The 19,732-nt window shown below is 48.4% G+C and overlaps 1 protein-coding gene across 2 annotated transcripts in view; it reads right to left on the bottom strand.

The window, feature by feature from the left end:
* LPCAT4 (lysophosphatidylcholine acyltransferase 4) overlaps nucleotides 1-19,732 on the bottom strand; it is a 124,083-nt gene that overhangs the window by 55,383 nt on the left and 48,968 nt on the right. Inside the window, exon 1 of one of the 2 annotated variants that reach the window (XM_073565011.1) lies at nucleotides 3,854-4,151. The exons of the other annotated variant lie outside the window; for it this stretch is intronic. Within the exon in view, the coding sequence (XP_073421112.1) occupies nucleotides 3,854-3,967 (114 nt within the window). The 5' untranslated portion in view covers nucleotides 3,968-4,151. Of the gene's footprint in view, nucleotides 1-3,853; nucleotides 4,152-19,732 lie in introns of those variants that run through there. 2 annotated transcript variants of the gene reach the window in all.

Genomic DNA, 19,732 nt, shown 5'->3' with positions numbered 1-19,732 from the left:
TCTTATCTAAAGGGCCTACAACATATAGAAATGCTGTGCTAAAGTTAAGGCCCTTTTACATTTAGCGATGCACCAGCGATCCGACGAGCGATCCGACCCGGTCAGGATCGCTGGTGCATCGCTAAATGATCGCTAGTGAGATGCCACACAGGCAGACCTCACAGCGATGCAGCAGCGATACAGCGGACGATACTTACCTGTCACACACAGCGATCCTGACGTCCTCCCGCCCAACTCCACGCGTCGCTCGTCGTCACAGCAGGAAGCCCCAGCAGGAAGCTGACGACGAGAAATGGAGCCGGACATTCTCGCGCGATCAGCGACACAGCAGGGGAGCCGGTCATTGGTAAGTATCACACATAGCGATATCGCTATAACGTCACAAAACCGGTGACGTTTTAGCGATATTGCTAGCGATATCGCTTAGTGTAAAACCCCCTTTACTCTTTAAACCAACAAGTACAATGCCTTGCGAAAGTATTTGGCCCCCTGGAACTTTTCAACCTTTTCCCCACATATCATGCTTCAAAACATAAAGATACCAAATGTAAATTTTTGGTGAAGAATCAACTACAAGTGGGACACAATTGTGAAGTTGAACAAAATTTATTGGTTATTTTACATTTTTGTGGAAATTCGAAAACTGTAGAGTGGGACGTGCAATATTATTCGGCCCCTTTAACTTAACACTTTGTTGCGCCACCTTTTGCTGTGATTACAGCTGCATGTCGCTTGGGGTATGTCTCTATCAGTTTTGTACATCGAGAGACTGAAAGTCTTGCCCATTCTTCCTTGGCAAACAGCTCGAGCTCAGTGAGGTCTGATGGAGATCGTTTGTGAACAGCAGTTTTCAGCTCTTTCCACAGATTCTCGATTGGATTCAGGTCTGGACTTTGACTTGGCCATTCTAACACCTGGATACATTTATTTGTGAACCATTCCATTGTAGATTTTGCTTTATGTTTGGGATCATTGTCTTGTTGGAAGACAAATCTCTGTCCCAGTCTCAGGTCCTTTGCAGACTCCAACAGATTTTCTTCAAGAGTGGTCCTGTATTTGGCTCCATCCATCTTCCCATCAATTTTAACCATCTTTCCTGTCCCTGCTGAAGAAAAGCAGGCCCAAACCATGATGCTGCCACCACCATGCTTGACAGTGTGGATGGTGTGTTCAGGCTGATGAGCTGTGTTGCCTTTACGCCAAACATATTGTTTGGCATTGTTGCCAAAAAGTTTGATTTTGGTTTCATCTGACCAGAGCACCTTCTTCCACATGTTTGGTGTGTCTCCCAGGTGACTTGTTGCAAACTTTAAACGACACTTCTTATGGATATCTTTGAGAAATGGATTTCTCCTTGCCACTCTTCCATAAAGGCCAGATTTGTGCAGTGTACAACTGATTGTTGTCCTATGGACAGACTGTCCCTATTTATATTTGGTATCTTTATGTTTGAAGCATGATATGTGGGAAAAGGTTGAAATGATCCAGGGAGCCGAATACTTACGCAAGGCACTGTATAAGCAAAAACTAGCTCAAGGTGAGAAGAGTATTTTTTTTTTTACTGTTATAGATGAGCTCATTATAAAGGCGTTGTCGGGTACTTTATATTGACGACCTATCCTCGGAATAAGTCATCAATATCAGATCGACGTGGGTATGACACCAAGGCGCGGGCAACACTGACGATCAGCTGTTCCCACTGCCAACCATTGCGGAGAGGAGCTACACAGCTCCGTCAACTTTACTGTGTCGGCAACAAGGTACAGCACATCCTCCATTATTCAAACATTTTTTACATTTAAAAGCTAATTGTTGCCTATGGGTGTTTTTGGTCATCACTTAAATTATACACTGCCATAATTAAGGCCTGTTTCACACATCAGTTTTTTCTGTCAGTTGAAATCCGCCAAAATGGCGGAAAATGGATCCAACTGTGTACGGCCATCAACGTGTTGCACCGGAGGGGGGGGGGGGGGGGAGGAGAGAGAGAGGATCCGCAAAAAAACAGATCCAACGGATGGCCATCCGTCAAGATCCGCCAGTAATGCAACTCAATGGGAAAAAAACGGATCCACCAAAACGGCGGATTTTGACTGACGGTGACAGACGGATGTGTGAAACAGGCCTAAGACATCCTACTTATATGCCAATGTCAGAAAGTGACAGCAGGAACTAGCAGTGTGTGGTGCAAACTCAGCTCCTGTATGGAGACTTTCTGGAAGGAGTTAATAAAAGTGACACATTATTATTAGTAAATATAAAGCAATATGTGTTCTCTCTACTAAATGGTTAACACAAGTGCTATAAAATGGTTCCTAGCAGTGCACAGAGAAAAATAAGACTGTAAACTGCAACGAAGCGGGACGGCCTGGTTCTGCAATCCATTAGTGTTAACAATAACTATTGTAAAGCGTCTTGGACGAAGACTGGTTCACACAAGGCATTTTTTCTGAAAATTTAACAGTTCTCCTTCAATTCACTATAAAACACCCAGCGTGTTTTGCAGGTTTTCCTCAGGTCAGGAATGGTTTCCACTTGCAGCATTCATTTCACTTGCTTATACAGCACTATTAGTGCCACAGCGCTTTACAGAGTTTATCATCGCTGTCCTTATTGGGGCTCACAATCTAGATTCCCCATCATTATGTCTTTGGCGTGCGGGAGGAAACCCACACAAACATGGGGAGAACATACAATCTCCTTGTAGAGGTCTTTGGCGGGATTTTACCCCAGGACCCCACCGTGCTGCCATATACATGCTGTAGGGAAGGGGTTTTACCTAGAATACTTGAAAATGTCCTAAAAAAAAATAATGTTACATTTCACTTAACCCTGGGGTTTTAAAATGTATATTTTTCAAGCATTTTCTCCCCAGGTAACAGGACCATTAGAGAGTCCAGAACTCTACACAGAGCTGCCCTTCTAATGAAAGCGGACCTGTGATGGGAGACTATTAATAGCACAATTGTGATCCGCAGAGAGATCCGATGAAAAGGCGGTATTAATAATGTATACATAATGCCAATAGTATACATTTCACCCTGGCTCGCACACAGCTCTTTTATAAATGGGGCACAGATAGATGTACACTAAATGATGGAGATATACAGATACATATGTCTGCCTGTTAGCAGCGCTGTATACACTACTGCGGTATAGAGAGGTTACACAAACAGCCATGTTTCCCTGGTTACTAATTAGCAGTTAGTGTGGTCAGGCCTGTTACCCAGACTCACAAACACTGCTGTCTTGTGGGCCAGAGGCCATGTATAAGGTGAGTGTGCACACTAGGAGGCAGCTAGAATACAGAGTGACATTCCAGTCAGTGCTGACCCAGATGTGTCACACACAAGGCACCATACGCAGCCCGCCCGTCATGGCTACAGAGGCCCACTGTATGGCACAGGCCACATGAGCCAGTCCAGAGCCCCTCACAGGAACTGCATAGCTACAGAACGCAGCAACCAATCAGCACCCAGCTAGCACTTCTCCAGGGTGAGCACAAAGATAAAAGCAGTGATGTGATTGGTTGCTAGGGAAGCCTGCACTAGTGATGAAGCAGGAGGTGGCCAGGAAGGTGTGCACCTCTCCTACAGCCCCTCATTAGTGAGAGGCCCCCCATATCCAGACACCCATAGAGCTGTGTATAAGGGGAGTGTGGAGACCCCGCCGGCCTCAGTAGTGCAGCCCTGCGCTCACACACACGCCTTCTAGCTGCACTTCCCTCAGGTTTCGGCATTGCTCCTCTCTCACCCACTGCAGAACTTTCCACCCGTGGCAGAACCACAATCCCCCCTTCCTTCTCCCCATATTTTCCAGGTGACCCCTCACATCTTTTCTCATTCCAGCTCACCCTTAATTTCTGCCAGAAGCCCTCCGGGTGAAACTCGTGCAGGAAGGGGTTAAACGGGGTGCCCTCTTCCTCTTCGCCCTCCACTTTGTCCCGGGGCACGGCGGCATCGTCCATATTCACGGCTGCTGTACTGGCCTGGGCCCGGGTGGGAACGGCTCCGAGGATGTGGGAGGAGTCACCTCTTCCACCGCCCTCCCCCCGCCTTCATTAACCCTATCACTGCTGGAGTGCTCACGCCGCCGTGCGCGGAGACACGACCACGGTCAGAGCGGAGTCGGACTGGACGAACCCGGTCTTCTTCATGCATGGTTCTTATATAAAGCCGGGCGGGGAGGGAGGCGGCACTGGCACGTGCCCAGCTCATGGACGGGAAACTGACTGCTGACCGCACTGTGTGACCTTCACCTTGTACCTATGAGCTTGCACCATGACTGCCCACCGGGCTGTGCACACTGCCAGCGGCTTACATTTACCTCAGATAGTTAGGGATAAGTGACACCCACAGTTCTGTAATACACAGGTGGCCAGAGAGGGGGACGCGCTGGTGGCCAGAGAGGGGGACGTGCTGGTGGCCAGAGAGCGGGACGTGCTGGTGGCCAGAGAGCGGGACGTGCTGGTGGCCAGAGAGCGTGACGCGCTGGTGGCCAGAGAGCGTGACGCGCTGGTGGCCAGAGAGCGTGACGCGCTGGTGGCCAGAGAGCGTGACGCGCTGGTGGCCAGAGAGGGGGACATACTGGTGGTCAGAGAGGGGGACATACTGGTGGCCAGAGAGGGGATCATACTGGTGGCCAGAGAGGGGATCATACTGGTGGCCAGAGAGGGGATCATACTGGTGGCCAGAGAGCGGGACGTGCTGGTGGCCAGAGAGGGGGACATACTGGTGGCCAGAGAGCGGGACGTGCTGGTGGCCAGAGAGGGGATCATACTGGTGGCCAGAGAGGGGGACGTGCTGGTGGCCAGAGAGGGGGACGTGCTGGTGGCCAGAGAGGGGGACATACTGGTGGCCAGAGAGCGGGACGTGCTGGTGGCCAGAGAGGGGATCATACTGGTGGCCAGAGAGCGGGACGTGCTGGTGGCCAGAGAGGGGGACATACTGGTGGCCAGAGAGGGGGACGTGCTGGTGGCCAGAGAGCGGGACATACTGGTGGCCAGAGAGCGGAACATACTGGTGGCCAGAGAGGGGATCATACTGGTGGCCAGAGAGCGGGACGCGCTGGTGGCCAGAGAGCGGGACGCGCTGGTGGCCAGAGAGCGGGACGTGCTGGTGGCCAGAGAGGGGGACATACTGGTGGCCAGAGAGGGGATCATACTGGTGGCCAGAGAGGGGATCATACTGGTGGCCAGAGAGCGGGACGTGCTGGTGGCCAGAGTGGGGGACATACTGGTGGCCAGAGAGGGGATCATACAGGTGGCCAGAGAGGGGGACGTGCTGGTGGCCAGAGGACATACTGGTGGCCAGAGAGGGGATCATACTGGTGGCCAGAGAGCGGGACGCGCTGGTGGCCAGAGAGGGGGACGCGCTGGTGGCCAGAGAGGGGATCATACTGGTGGCCAGAGAGGGGATCATACTGGTGGCCAGAGAGCGGGACGTGCTGGTGGCCAGAGAGGGGGACATACTGGTGGCCAGAGAGCGGGACGTGCTGGTGGCCAGAGAGGGGATCATACTGGTGGCCAGAGAGCGGGACGTGCTGGTGGCCAGAGAGGGGGACGCGCTGGTGGCCAGAGAGCGTGACGCGCTGGTGGCCAGAGAGCGTGACGCGCTGGTGGCCAGAGAGCGTGACGCGCTGGTGGCCAGAGAGCGTGACGCGCTGGTGGCCAGAGAGCGTGACGCGCTGGTGGCCAGAGAGCGTGACGCGCTGGTGGCCAGAGAGCGGGACATACTTGTGGTCAGAGAGGGGGACATACTGGTGGCCAGAGAGGGGATCATACTGGTGGCCAGAGAGGGGATCATACTGGTAGCCAGAGAGGGGATCATACTGGTGGCCAGAGAGCGGGACGTGCTGGTGGCCAGAGAGGGGGACATACTGGTGGCCAGAGAGCGGGACGTGCTGGTGGCCAGAGAGCGGGACGTGCTGGTGGCCAGAGAGGGGATCATACTGGTGGCCAGAGAGCGGGACGTGCTGGTGGCCAGAGAGGGGGACGTGCTGGTGGCCAGAGAGGGGGACGTGCTGGTGGCCAGAGAGCGGGACGTGCTGGTGGCCAGAGAGCGGGACGTGCTGGTGGCCAGAGAGGGGATCATACTGGTGGCCAGAGAGCGGGACGTGCTGGTGGCCAGAGAGGGGGACATACTGGTGGCCAGAGAGGGGGACGTGCTGGTGGCCAGAGAGCGGGACATACTGGTGGCCAGAGAGCGGAACATACTGGTGGCCAGAGAGGGGATCATACTGGTGGCCAGAGAGCGGGACGCGCTGGTGGCCAGAGAGCGGGACGCGCTGGTGGCCAGAGAGCGGGACGCGCTGGTGGCCAGAGAGCGGGACGCGCTGGTGGCCAGAGAGCGGGACGTGCTGGTGGCCAGAGAGCGGGACATACTGGTGGCCAGAGAGGGGATCATACTGGTGGCCAGAGAGGGGATCATACTGGTGGCCAGAGAGCGGGACGTGCTGGTGGCCAGAGTGGGGGACATACTGGTGGCCAGAGAGGGGATCATACAGGTGGCCAGAGAGGGGGACGTGCTGGTGGCCAGAGGACATACTGGTGGCCAGAGAGGGGATCATACTGGTGGCCAGAGAGCGGGACGCGCTGGTGGCCAGAGAGGGGATCATACTGGTGGCCAGAGAGGGGATCATACTGGTGGCCAGAGAGCGGGACGTGCTGGTGGCCAGAGAGGGGGACATACTGGTGGCCAGAGAGCGGGACGTGCTGGTGGCCAGAGAGCGGGACGTGCTGGTGGCCAGAGAGGGGATCATACTGGTGGCCAGAGAGGGGGACGTGCTGGTGGCCAGAGAGGGGGACGTGCTGGTGGCCAGAGAGGGGGACATACTGGTGGCCAGAGAGCGGGACGTGCTGGTGGCCAGAGAGCGGGACGTGCTGGTGGCCAGAGAGGGGATCATACTGGTGGCCAGAGAGGGGGACGTGCTGGTGGCCAGAGAGGGGGACATACTGGTGGCCAGAGAGGGGGAAGTGCTGGTGGCCAGAGAGCGGGACATACTGGTGGCCAGAGAGCGGGACATACTGGTGGCCAGAGAGCGGAACATGCTGGTGGCCAGAGAGCGGGACGCGCTGGTGGCCAGAGAGCGGGACGCGCTGGTGGCCAGAGAGCGGGACGCGCTGGTGGCCAGAGAGCGGGACGTGCTGGTGGCCAGAGAGGGGGACGTACTGGTGGCCAGAGGGGATCATACTGGTGGCCAGAGAGGGGATCATACTGGTGGCCAGAGAGCGGGACGTGCTGGTGGCCAGAGAGGGGGACATACTGGTGGCCAGAGAGGGGATCATACAGGTGGCCAGAGAGGGGGACGTGCTGGTGGCCAGAGGACATACTGGTGGCCAGAGAGGGGATCATACTGGTGGCCAGAGAGCGGGACGCGCTGGTGGCCAGAGAGCGGGACGCGCTGGTGGCCAGAGAGGGGGACGCGCTGGTGGCCAGAGAGGGGGACGCGCTGGTGGCCAGAGAGGGGGACGCGCTGGTGGCCAGAGAGGGGGACGCGCTGGTGGCCAGAGAGGGGGACATGCTGGTGGCCAGGGACGTGCTGGTGGCCAGAGAGTGGGACGTGCTGGTGGCCAGAGAGGGGGACGTGCTGGTGGCCAGAGAGCGGGACGTGCTGGTGGCCAGAGAGCGGGACGTTCTGGTGGCCAGAGAGGGGGACATGCTGGTGGCCAGGGAGCGGGACGTGCTGGTGGCCAGAGAGGGGGACATACTGGTGGCCAGAGAGCGGGACGTGCTGGTGGCCAGAGAGCGGGACATGCTGGTGGCCAGAGAGGGGGACGTGCTGGTGGCCAGGGACGTGCTGGTGGCCAGAGAGTGGGACGTGCTGGTGGCCAGAGAGTGGGACGTGCTGGTGGCCAGAGAGGGGGACATACTGGTGGCCAGAGAGCGGGACGTGCTGGTGGCCAGAGAGCGGGACGTGCTGGTGGCCAGAGAGCGGGACGTGCTGGTGGCCAGAGAGCGGGACGTGCTGGTGGCCAGAGAGCGGGACGTGCTGGTGGCCAGAGAGCGGGACGTGCTGGTGGCCAGAGAGGGGGACGTGCTGGTGGCCAGAGAGCGGGACGTGCTGGTGGCCAGAGAGGGGGACGGGCTGGTGGCCAGAGAGCGGGACGCGCTGGTGGCCAGAGAGCGGGACGCGCTGGTGGCCAGAGAGCGGGACGCGTTGGTGGCCAGAGAGCGGGACGCGTTGGTGGCCAGAGAGCGGGACGCGCTGGTGGCCAGAGAGCGGGACGCGCTGGTGGCCAGAGAGCGGGACGCGCTGGTGGCCAGAGAGCGGGACGCGCTGGTGGCCAGAGAGCGGGACGCGTTGGTGTCCAGAGAGCGGGACGCGTTGGTGTCCAGAGAGCGGGACATGCTGGTGGCCAGGGAGTGGGACATGCTGGTGGCCAGAGATTGGGACGTACTTGTGATCTGTATTAATCCGATCTGTAAACACTGTAAAGAGAAATATCTAAAACTCCAGAATTGTGTTTTTTTTTGTTTTTGTCACTGCACCTCAAGCAAAATATTCAATAAAAGTGATCAAAGCTTCGTACCTACCCCAAAATAGTATAAAAACAGCTCAGGGCGCAAAAAAAACAAGAACTCACAAAATTTCCATCTACCAGGAAATGAAAACTTTACAGGTCTGAGAAAATAGAGATACGAGCGAACATTTTATGTCAAATGTTTTCACCTAGCTAAATTTAAAAAACAAACTACAGATTTGGTCGCCATAATTGCACTGAATGGGAGAATCAGGCTGACAAGGCCTTTTTTACTATAAAATGAATACTGGAATAAAAAAACAATGGCAGAAATGATTTATTTTTTTAATTTTTCGGTAGCTTGAATTTTAAAGTGAATAGTGTCATTCAAAAGGAAAAAACTCCTTACGAAAACACAAGCTCTCGTACCATTACGGATGAAAATGTTCAAGGCTCTTGGAAGAAGTGGAGGAAAGAATTAGAGCGCAAAAAAATAGAAATGTGCCCGGTTTAGAAAGGTTTATAGAATAAGTCCCAGTGTGTACATGAAACGGAGGCAATAGACATGATGTGAACTAAACCTTCATGGCAAGGGTAGCTCAATATATTCTTGTTAGAAGTGACCATTGTAAAAATAACATTTAGGGCGCCAAAGTAATTCTACCTTCCCATATAATTTCTGAAATTACTGATTTCCCATATTACAAAAAGATGTTAGCAGCATCAGGGGTGCGTGACCATTAGTTCAGTATGCCAGCACTATGTGCAGTTTTTGGTTGTGCTTTCTCAGCCAAATACCAGAGTAGATAGAAAACAAGGAAGCAAATTAAGATAAATTCTTGTGTCAGATTTGAGTAAAAAATTATTTTCATGTAAGTGAATGGGGCTGGTTCTGCAGTGGGTCTATATATTTCTGCAAACCTTGTTCACATGTATGTGACAGGGCACCTAGAGGTCATTCATGCTGTCCAAGCCACCTTCCATGTTTTGGGCAGTCTCACACATCCAGATACTTCCGGTACCGGAGCTATTCGTGTCAGTGTGTATACGTGGTACATCCATGTGGCAACCGTGTGCCGCATCAGGACCACACAGATGGCCGGCGGGGAAGAAGCACTACAGTAAGCGCTGTTCCCCGGTAGCTGGTGCTGAACGCGGCTGTCATTCCTATCTCCTGCTATGCCAGCAACAGCGAGCAGGAGAGAATGAATGAAAACCCGATGTGGGGTCCCCCTCTGTGAACCAACCCAGCAAAACTCACAGCTGGGGGCTGCAACTCCCAGCTTCAACAAGGTTGGTTCTCAATAATATAGGGGTCCCCATGCTGTTTAATTATTTAAGTAAATAATTTAAAAAAACGGTGTGGGGTCCCCATCATTTTTGACAACCAACCTGACTAAAGCTGAATGAATGGGTAGTAACTAGCGGTGAGCCTGTGCGCGCTGCTTCCATTCATTCCCCAGTAGTTTACAGTCGGAGCGGTCGCATTAGCAGCGCTCCAGCTGTAAACTGATTAACCCCTGAGATGGATTTACGCCGTGGGACTTGACTGTACGCCTGACAGGTAAGGGATATTGTTGGTTTATTATTTTTTGATTTTTTTTACAGGAGAACAATGGCTTTGATATGGGTTTAGGAGTATAATAGATTTTACAACTGTGTAGTGTATTCTTTCATTAAAATACTTTGTTTCTATTGTGTGTGTTTATTTAACCCTTGAATATTGCCACCTCTACATTACTAACCTGGGCTTAATGCCACCTTACAATAGAAAGGTGGCATTAACCACTTATTACCCCACTTGCCACCACTGCAGGGCAAGTGGGAAGAACGGGCAAAGCTCCAGAATTGGCGCATCTAATAGATGCGCCTTTTCTGGGCAGCTGCGGGCTGGTGTTTTTAGGCTGGGGGGGCCAAGATCAATGGCCCCTTACCAGCCTGAGAATAGCAGCCCCCAGCTGTGAGTTTTGCCAGGTTGGTTCACAAACAGAAGGGGACCCCACGTGAGGTTTTCATTCATTCATTCTCTCCTGATTGCTGTTGCCAAAAGAGCAGGAGAGAAGAATGACAGCCGCTTTCAGCACCAGCCACAGGGGAACAGCGCTTACTGTAGCGCTTCTTCCCCGGCGGCCGTCTGAGAACACAGAGGACGGTGTAAACTGTTCTCCGTGTGTACATGTTCAGCACGTTTTGTGGACCGTGCGCTCCCACAAACACTGACCTGTCTCCGTGTTTCATTTCATTCATTCTGCTGTGGTTTACAGCAGGGCCGGTAGCATTACCACCGGTCCCTGTGGTAAATTAGTTAACCCCTTGTGATGGATTGCAGCGGGGGAAATGATGGAACGGCGGAGAGGTATGGATATTGTTGGTTTTTTTTTTGCTTTTTTTTAACAGGACAACAAGGCATTCTGTTGGATTAGCTGAATAATAAATTTGGTCAAAAACTTTGTGTGATTATTTCATTAAAAGACTTTAATTAATGTGTGTGTCTTTTTTAACCCTTTACTACTATAGGATTAATAATGGATAGGTGTCTTATTAACACCTGTCCATTATTAACCCGGCTTTCAATAGCAAGGTGACATTAACCCATTAGAGGCTAAGTGCCAGAAAAGATGCATCTATAAGATGGGCTGGCTGGGGGCAGATTTTTTTAGCCAGGGGGGCCAAAAACAATGGTCCCTCTCTAGGCTATTAATATCTGCCCTCACTCACTGGCTTTCCCTCTCTGACAGAGAAGTTACCGCGGGAGCCCACACAATTTTTTTCAACGAATCAACCCCTTAATTTAACACCTACGAATGTCCAAAATTTTACACACAGACACTAATCTAATTATTAGTCAAAGACATAAAAAAACTAAATGAAATTGTTTACTGTATGTAAACCGTGTGTCATTTCATGTCGGGTTTTGTAATAATTTTACAGAAGCCGACAATTGATTTAGCGGCTATTATGCTATGTAGAACTCTATCAAATATAATATATATATATATATGTGTCTCAATGACATGTGTATATATACAGTTGTGGCCAAAAGTATTGACACCCCTGCAATTCTGTCAGATAATACTCAGTTTCTTCCTGAAAATGATTGCAAACACAAATTCTTTGGTATTATTATCTTCATTTAATTTGTCTTAAATGAAAAAAACACAAAAAGAATTGTCCTAAAGCCAAATTGGATATAATTCCACACCAAACATAAAAAAGAGGGTGGACAAAAGTATTGGCACTGTTCGAAAAATCATGTGATGCTTCTCTAATTTGTGTAATTAACAGCACCTGTAACTTACCTGTGGTACAGGTGTTGGCAATAACTAAATCACACTTGCAGCCAGTTGACATGGATTAAAGTTGACTCAACCTCTGTCCTGTGTACTTGTGTGTACCACATTAAGCATGGAGAAAAGAAAGTTGACCAAAGAACTATCTGAGGACTTGAGAAACCAAATTGTGAGGAAGCATGAGCAATCTCAAGGCTACAAGTCCATCTCCAAAGACCTGAATGTTCCTGTGTCTACCGTGTGCAGTGTCATCAAGAAGTTTAAAGCCCATGGCACTGTGGCTAACTTCCCTAGATGTGGACGGAAAAGAAAAATTGACAAGAGATTTCAACACAAGATTGTGCGGATGTTGGATAAAGAACCTCGACTAACATCCAAACAAGTTCAAGCTGCCCTGCAGTCCGAGGGTACAACAGTGTCAACCCGTACTATCCGTCGGCGTGTGAATGAAAAGGGACTGTATGGTAGGAGACCCAGGAAGACCCCACTTCTTACCCCGAGACATAAAAAAAGCCAGGCTGGAGTTTGCCAAAACTTACCTGAAAAAGCCTAAAACGTTTTGGAAGAATGTTCTCTGGTCAGATGAGATAAAAGTAGAGCTTTTTTGGGCAAAGGCATAAATATAGAGTTTACAGAACACGATCCCTACAGTCAAACATGGCTGAGGTTCCCTGATGTTTTGGGGTTGCTTTGCTGCCTCTGGCACTGGACTGCTTGACCGTGTGCATGGCATTATGAAGTCTGAAGACTACCAACAAATTTTGCAGCATAATGTAGGGCTCAGTGTGAGAAAGCTGGGTCTCCCTCAGAGGTCATGGGTCTTCCAGCAGGACAATGACCCAAAACACACTTCAAAAAGCACTAGAAAATGGTTTGAGAGAAAGCACTGGAGACTTCTAAGGTGGCCAGCAATGAGTCCAGACCTGAATCCCATAGAACACCTGTGGAGAGATCTAAAAATGGCAGTTTGGAGAAGGCACCCTTCAAATATCAGGGACCTGGAGCAGTTTGTCAAAGAAGAATGGTCTAAAATTCCAGCAGAGCATTGTAAGAAACTCATTGATGGTTACCGGAAGAGGTTGGTCGCAGTTATTTTGGCTAAAGGTTGTGCAACCAAGTATTAGGCTGAGGGTGCCAATACTTTTGTCTGGCCCATTTTTGGAGTTTTGTGTGAAATTATCAATGTTTTGCTTTTTATTTCATTCTCTTTTGTGTTTTTTCATTTAAGACAAATTAAATGAAGATAATAATACCAAAGAATTTGTATTTGCAATCATTTTCAGGAAGAAACTGAGTATTATCTGACAGAATTGCAGGGGTGTCAATACTTTTGGCCACATCTGTATATATATATATGTATTCTATGTGTCTATATCTATTTCGTTTGTGTTTTAACCTGTCATTGGGATCCATTATATGTCCATTTTGCAAGCCGGACAGAATATCTCGGCATACGGATGCAATACGGATGCTTACATGCGCAAAAATCGCATTCTAGCCTTGCCAACGGATGACATACGGATCACTGTTCAGGGAATATTTCTGCGTATTAAGATCGTAAAATACGAACCGTATTTTTAAACGTTGTGTCTGACTCCAGCCTTATACTCACCGCCGGTGCCATTCCAGCTGTGTCGGCACTCGATCACGTGAGGTTGTTACATCACACAAGCCGTGCACCCAGTCAGAGCTGGATTCACTGTCCTAGACTTGCCTTTGGATATATTGAACATCAACAGGAAGGCAGTGAGCAGCTGCAGCCCTAAGGCTTCTTTTACACTTGCCGTGTTTTATGCGTCCCCTTTGGCGTCCCCAATAGATTTCTATGGGGCCACAAAAACAGGCCGCAATAATTCCATGGAGCGTCATGCGCCGTATGGCCGTGAGGGCCGTATTGACGTCCGTGAATAAAGATCGAGCCTGCTCGATCTTTTTCACGGCTTACGGACAAGGCTCCCATTGAAAACAAACAACGGAAGTTTGTCTTTGCGGTGTACCATGACTTACGGTTTTGCGGAACGCCATTTTTTTTCCAATACTTTTTCCATAGTATTGGAAACCCGAAAAACGGTGATCCGCAAGTGTTTTGCAGTCCATTATTGCAACAGACCGTGAAAAATGCGGTGATATGGCCCACAAAAAAAGCCCACAATAGCAGGATGCATAACACCCGGTAAGTGTAAAAGAAATTACTGCGTAATAATGTTCAGGGACAGTGAAGCTTATTAGCCACAGAGCTCGTGACATAACAACCTCATGTGAGCCCCGGGAGAGAGACTGCTGGAATGGCGCCGGCACCGCAGGTGAGTATAAATGTTTTTATTTTAACGGTGGGCAAACACTCAGATTGAGAAGGGGTTGACAAAATAGTGGACAACCCTTTTAATGCTAATTTAATTGTCTAGGTTACCGACCAATGTTGCAGTCCAGCAAAGTGACCGTGCGTGAGTAGTGGCTGGTGCGCCGTGCCCCTGCGCTTTGCCGATGCTGATTCACAATGAGCACAGTTCGCCGAGTTCAGGTCCGCAGCACAACTACAATGCAGGTCTGGGCTGTCGATGTTCAGGAGCGCAGTGCTCCTGGCAAACAGGAAGCCGGGAGGCACAGGAAGGGTGCCTTCCCAAAGATTAAAGAGGTTGTCCACTACTTTATCATAGGTCATTAATGTCGGACTCCCACTGATCAGCTGTTCTCGGTGTCGGCGGCTGCCGTCCAGAAATGGTCAATTGAAGAGCTGCTCCAGTGGCCGTGGTCCAGGATTACACATCCACCTGCTATTCGAATCAGTAGGAGGAACAGTGATGGTGGCAGCAGTCGGGAATGGACCAGAAGACGGATCAGCTCTGCAATTGAGCATTTCCTGCCATTGCCGCCACCAACACCAAAAACAGCCAGTCAATGGGGGTACCTGGTGTCAGACCTCGACTGATCAGATATTGATGACCTAAGGATAGGTCATCAATGATAAAGTAGTGGACAACCTCTTTAAACTTGAGAACAGCTGTTCCCACAATAAGGGTATGTGCACACGTTGCAGATTTGCCTGCAGAATTTTCTGCACAGAATCTGCATTTCTTGCCAGAAAATGCAGGTAAAAATCCGCACGTTTTTGATGCGGATTTGTTTGCGTTTTTGTAAGCTAAATAAATATCTGTTATTTAACAAAAAAAAAGTTGTGATGTCATTTCTTTTCCCAACCTCTTATTTTGCATACTCCATTACACACAGATAAGTTGATCTATAGATAGATCTATAGATAGATTGATTGATAGATATAGCTATCCATATATCTATCCGTAGATATATCTATCCATATATATCTATAGATAGATAAATAATAGCAAGGTCGATGTTTATTATTGAACAATATGTTTAATTTTGAAAAAAAAAATGGCGTGGGCTCCTGCGCAATTTTCTGTGCCAGAGAGGGAAAGCCGACGACTGGGGGCAGATATTCATTGCCTAGGAAGGGACCATGGTTATTGCCCCCCCCCGTTAAAAACATCTGCCCCCAGCTGCCCCAGAAATGGCGCATCTCTAATAATGCTGGCACTTAGCCTCTCTCTTCCCACTGCCGTGTGGCATATGGGGTAATAAGGGCTTAATGTCACCTTTGTATTGTAAGGTGACATCAAGCCCGGTTAGTAATGGAGAGGCGTCAATAAGACACCTCTCCATTACTAATCCTATAGTTGTTAAGGGTTAAAAAAAAGACAGCCAGAAAAAGTTTATAATATAATAAAACACTACACAGTTTTGCCACATTTATTATACGCCTAATCCATGCAACGCCCTCGATCTCCTGAAAAAGAAAAAGAAACATACAAATACTCCCTGTTCCGAGGTAGTCCATTTAATAATGAGTGTCCCACAATGATCTCCCCTGTAGAGCAGTGACATCGGGTGATGTCACTGCTCCAGAAGGCCTCCCACGAGCACTGACAGGAGACAATGGCTCCTGCAGTGCATCACTGAAGAGGTTACCTGAGTTCATCCTCTCCCTACGGCAATGCTGCGTGAGAATTAGGGTTATGGGACCTCTTTGCTAGCGGCGGAGGGATACATCGCGGAGGATTACCTCCGCCTGTTAGTTCATCGCGGAAGCCCCTGTAGAGTACTGACATCTCTCGATGTCAGTGTTCTAAACGGGAGATCAGTGTGGGACACTCGTTAACTGGACTACAGTAGAAAGGTATGTATAGGTTGGTTTATTATTTTTATTACAGGAGATCGAGGGCTTCGGGGACTAGGTGATTGGTGAGTATGTAATGTATGTTATATGTTGCATGTACTGTCTGTAATATATGTGTATATGTTCTGTATGTTGTTTTGTTTGTTTTTTACACTTGCCATGCATTGTGTGATGGGACTACTTTCCCATCATCGGCAATGCAGTAGTCCCATCAGACAATGGCTGCACAGTAGGCACACACAGGGACACACAGACACGCAGACCCCCGCACACACATACACGCAGACCCCGCCCCGCACACAGACACCACATAGTCTCCACCCACACACTTCCCTCCTCCCGATCTGCAGCGTTTCTAGCACCCACATCTGCAGATCTTTTTTACATCTGCGATTTTGCTGCAGATGTGCCTGACTCAGTGAAAATCAATGGGTGCAGAAACACTGCAGATCTGCAAAAAGAAGTGACATGCTGCGGAAAAAAAAGCTGCGTTTCAGCGTGGAATTTTCTGCAGCATGTGCACAACAAATCTCCTTTTGCCATAAATTTACATTGGCTGTGCCCTACACTGCGGATTTGATGCGAATCCGTGCGGCCAAAAACGCTGCGGACCCGCATCTAAATCTGCAACGTGTGCACACAGCCTAAGTATTTGGTGATTTTTTGATGTTGCAGGTTTGGTCCATGTGTGGACTGTGAAGTTCAGAGCAGCTACAGGTCTCTGAGCAAAATTCAACAGCTTCTTAGACATATATGAGGTTGGAGAGTTTGGGTCAGAAGATCTGTAGCTGGTTTGGGATATTTGGTGGACCGTGGTGGTAATTTTTGCTGTTAATGTTGTATTGCAAACACTGGCTGCTATAGTGTTAAAGGTAAAACCATCCCCACTTTCACTCCCATCTCAGCCCATGGTCACATGCCTGGATTGTATTCCTTCTATGGCTGCACTCCAGTGAGGTTACTACAGGGCACCACATAGCTGCTCCCAGCCTGCGGTAAGATGAGAGGAGCTGCTCTCTGGGTACAGCTTTCCTTCAGGGGAGAAGCCCACATCTACAATGCCAAGAGCTTGGAAACACTTGGATTAAGTGGCAGAAAAAACACTGAAAAAGTAACATGCTGCAGATTTGAAAAACACAGCAGTTTTCCAAATAAGTCAGGAAAATAAAAGCAATGTATGTGCATGAAATTTGTGAAATCTCATGGCTTTTCCTACAGGAAAGATGTATATCTTTGTACCGTGTTAGCCAGTAGATAGAAAAATATTCAGAATTGAGAGTCCTCAGTGGTTGATACCTTTTAATGGCTAACTGAAAAGATGGTAACACATTGCAAGCTTTCAAGACTACTCAGGTCTCTTCTTCAGGCTAGACTAATACAACATCTGAAGAGTCACATATTTATTCACAACACAGCACAGAAAAAATGCAATGGATAAGACAAGTGACGTGAAGCAGAATTATCAATATGGGAGAGGGAGAAACATAAATATTGGACCAGTACATAGATAAGGAGTCCGGATGATTTATAGTCCTCTGATTGGGGTCTCCTAATGTGTTGTGATGCCCCCACCAGGTCTTGAAAGCAAATTCCTTAATTGATGTAAAAAGACATAAATCCATGCGACACATTCATTCCAGCGCTGAGAGTGTCAAAGGTCGTCATAAATTTATACTCCCAAACACGTCTCTCTCTCTGAGATGTGAAGTTACCTTTCAATACCAGTAATTTCATATCCATGTTGCTGTGATCAGGCATACAAAAATGTTTTGTCACAGGTAGATCCATTCTTTTTTCTCTTATTGTGTGACGATGAGCATTCATCCTTTTTCTAAGCTTTTGCCCTGTCTTTTCCTGGCATTGTAAAGCGCAGCTTTACAATACTCATAATTTCCCTCGGGATCAATAAAGTGTATCGTAGTGTACAGTAGCTTAAAATTTGCAATTAAAAAATGCAGCAAAACCGTAATGTGTGAACTTAGCCTTACAATGTACCATGCTTATTAGGCTATTACTCCCTATTAGACTCCATGCTGTTAGTACTTAGGTACTGTGATATACTTATTGGTCTGGAGTGGGAGGGGATTAAAAGTGGCTTAAAGGGATATTCCCATCTCCAAGATCCTATCCCAATATTGTAGGTATAAGAATAATAATATTAGAAAATACGTCCAAATAGAAATGTAGTATAGTTCTTCTGCTTCACTGTGTCCCTTACCCCATGTGCAGGGCATTGCAGTAAATTAGGTATCCATGGTTACGACCACTAACAACTAACTAACGTCACCATATGAGTTGTCGTAACCATGGATACAACAGCTAAGTTACTGCAATGCCACCTACAGGTTAGGTATTCACATTGAGCTGCTATGCATATTTAACTATTTCAGCTGTGCATTTGCACTTTTCCGCATAGCGATATGTTTTTCCCATGGTAGGAGGCTTTCTGACTTTGTGATTCGTCTTCTATGCATTGCCACCAGGCTATATAATATCTTTATCTTTATCTTATTGCAGTTTGCACTTAGCACTTAGCACTTTTTTGATGAAGATGGACATACAATTTTCTTACATATTGTCAGCCTTCTTTAGTTTTGCCATGCACTAGCTAGTTTGGGAAGATTTAGCTGGTGGCTTATTATCTGCATATGCTACCTGACAGCTCATCCTTTTACAACTATCTCATATCACATGATAAATTATGTTATTGGGGATTTTGTTCAGTATTTACATATTTAAGAGGGGTGCATTGATGTAACTATACATTATATACTGTCAGTATTGTTTTTCAGATAATCATTCAGTGCACCAAAATAAGATCATATGATAGTAACACTTTCCCTGCACTTTTGTCTATGTGATACCTCTGCTGGTGGTTCCATTGTGCACATTGTATCAATGTATACCTTTTGTGATCCATACAATGAGTATGTATTTTATATGACTTAATAAACGCTGTTTTTAGCTTACTGCATGTTTTTCTACAGTGTTATTCATACTTCCTCTTTTTCCTGGATTGTAGTATATATTATAGGAAGCTTTATATAGGCCTTGTTATTTGAGAAACTAATGGCCGCATAGATGGCATGTGATTCTTGGACAGCAGGGAGAACCTAATCTCCACAGAGGATGTTTGTGCTCAGGTTTATGACCTCAGTCACTGGCTAGCTTTTATTCTGTAAGAAACTTCATCATGCTTCTTCAGAATGGGGTTAATCGAAGTTAATGAAGAGAAAATCCACCTAACCAGTGGTGAAGAAAGTCAGACAATATATTAGGCTTTGGTGTAGGATCAGCTGGATGGTTCAGTGGTTAGTACTGTTACCTTGTGATGCTGGGGTTCTAAGTTGGACTACAATGAAGGGCAAAGGCATGGACCTTGTGTATTTTCCCTGCTTGATGTGTGGGTTTCATCCAGGTACATCAGTTCCCTCTTTCGCTCCAAAGTTTATGTAAAAGGTCAGTTTATTGCTATGAAATTGGCCCTATTGTATGTATTAAAAATAGGAAAAGTAGGTTGTGACCCTTCACTGCGCTTTATTGGCTTTGGGAAATATATCTAGGAGGCCCTCAAGCTGCATTACATGTGAGATCGAAGGTAGCATGGTCGTTCCCAACCTTACTACCAACTTTTCAATGAAAATATGGTTGGTTTCACAAATATGATACAATTCACAAGTCTGTGAAATATCGACAATGCTCAGATTGCAATACGTGGCCCAACCTATGAGGTAGTTAGCTCAGGCTATAGACATACTGGTTGGGCCAGGTATTGTGATCTCAGGACAG

Source organism: Dendrobates tinctorius, unplaced genomic scaffold (assembly GCF_039654945.1).
Source record: "Dendrobates tinctorius isolate UK_male_01 unplaced genomic scaffold, ASM3965494v1 ptg000516l, whole genome shotgun sequence".
NCBI lineage: Eukaryota > Metazoa > Chordata > Amphibia > Anura > Dendrobatidae > Dendrobates > Dendrobates tinctorius.
This window is presented reverse-complemented; position numbering and strand designations above follow the sequence as displayed.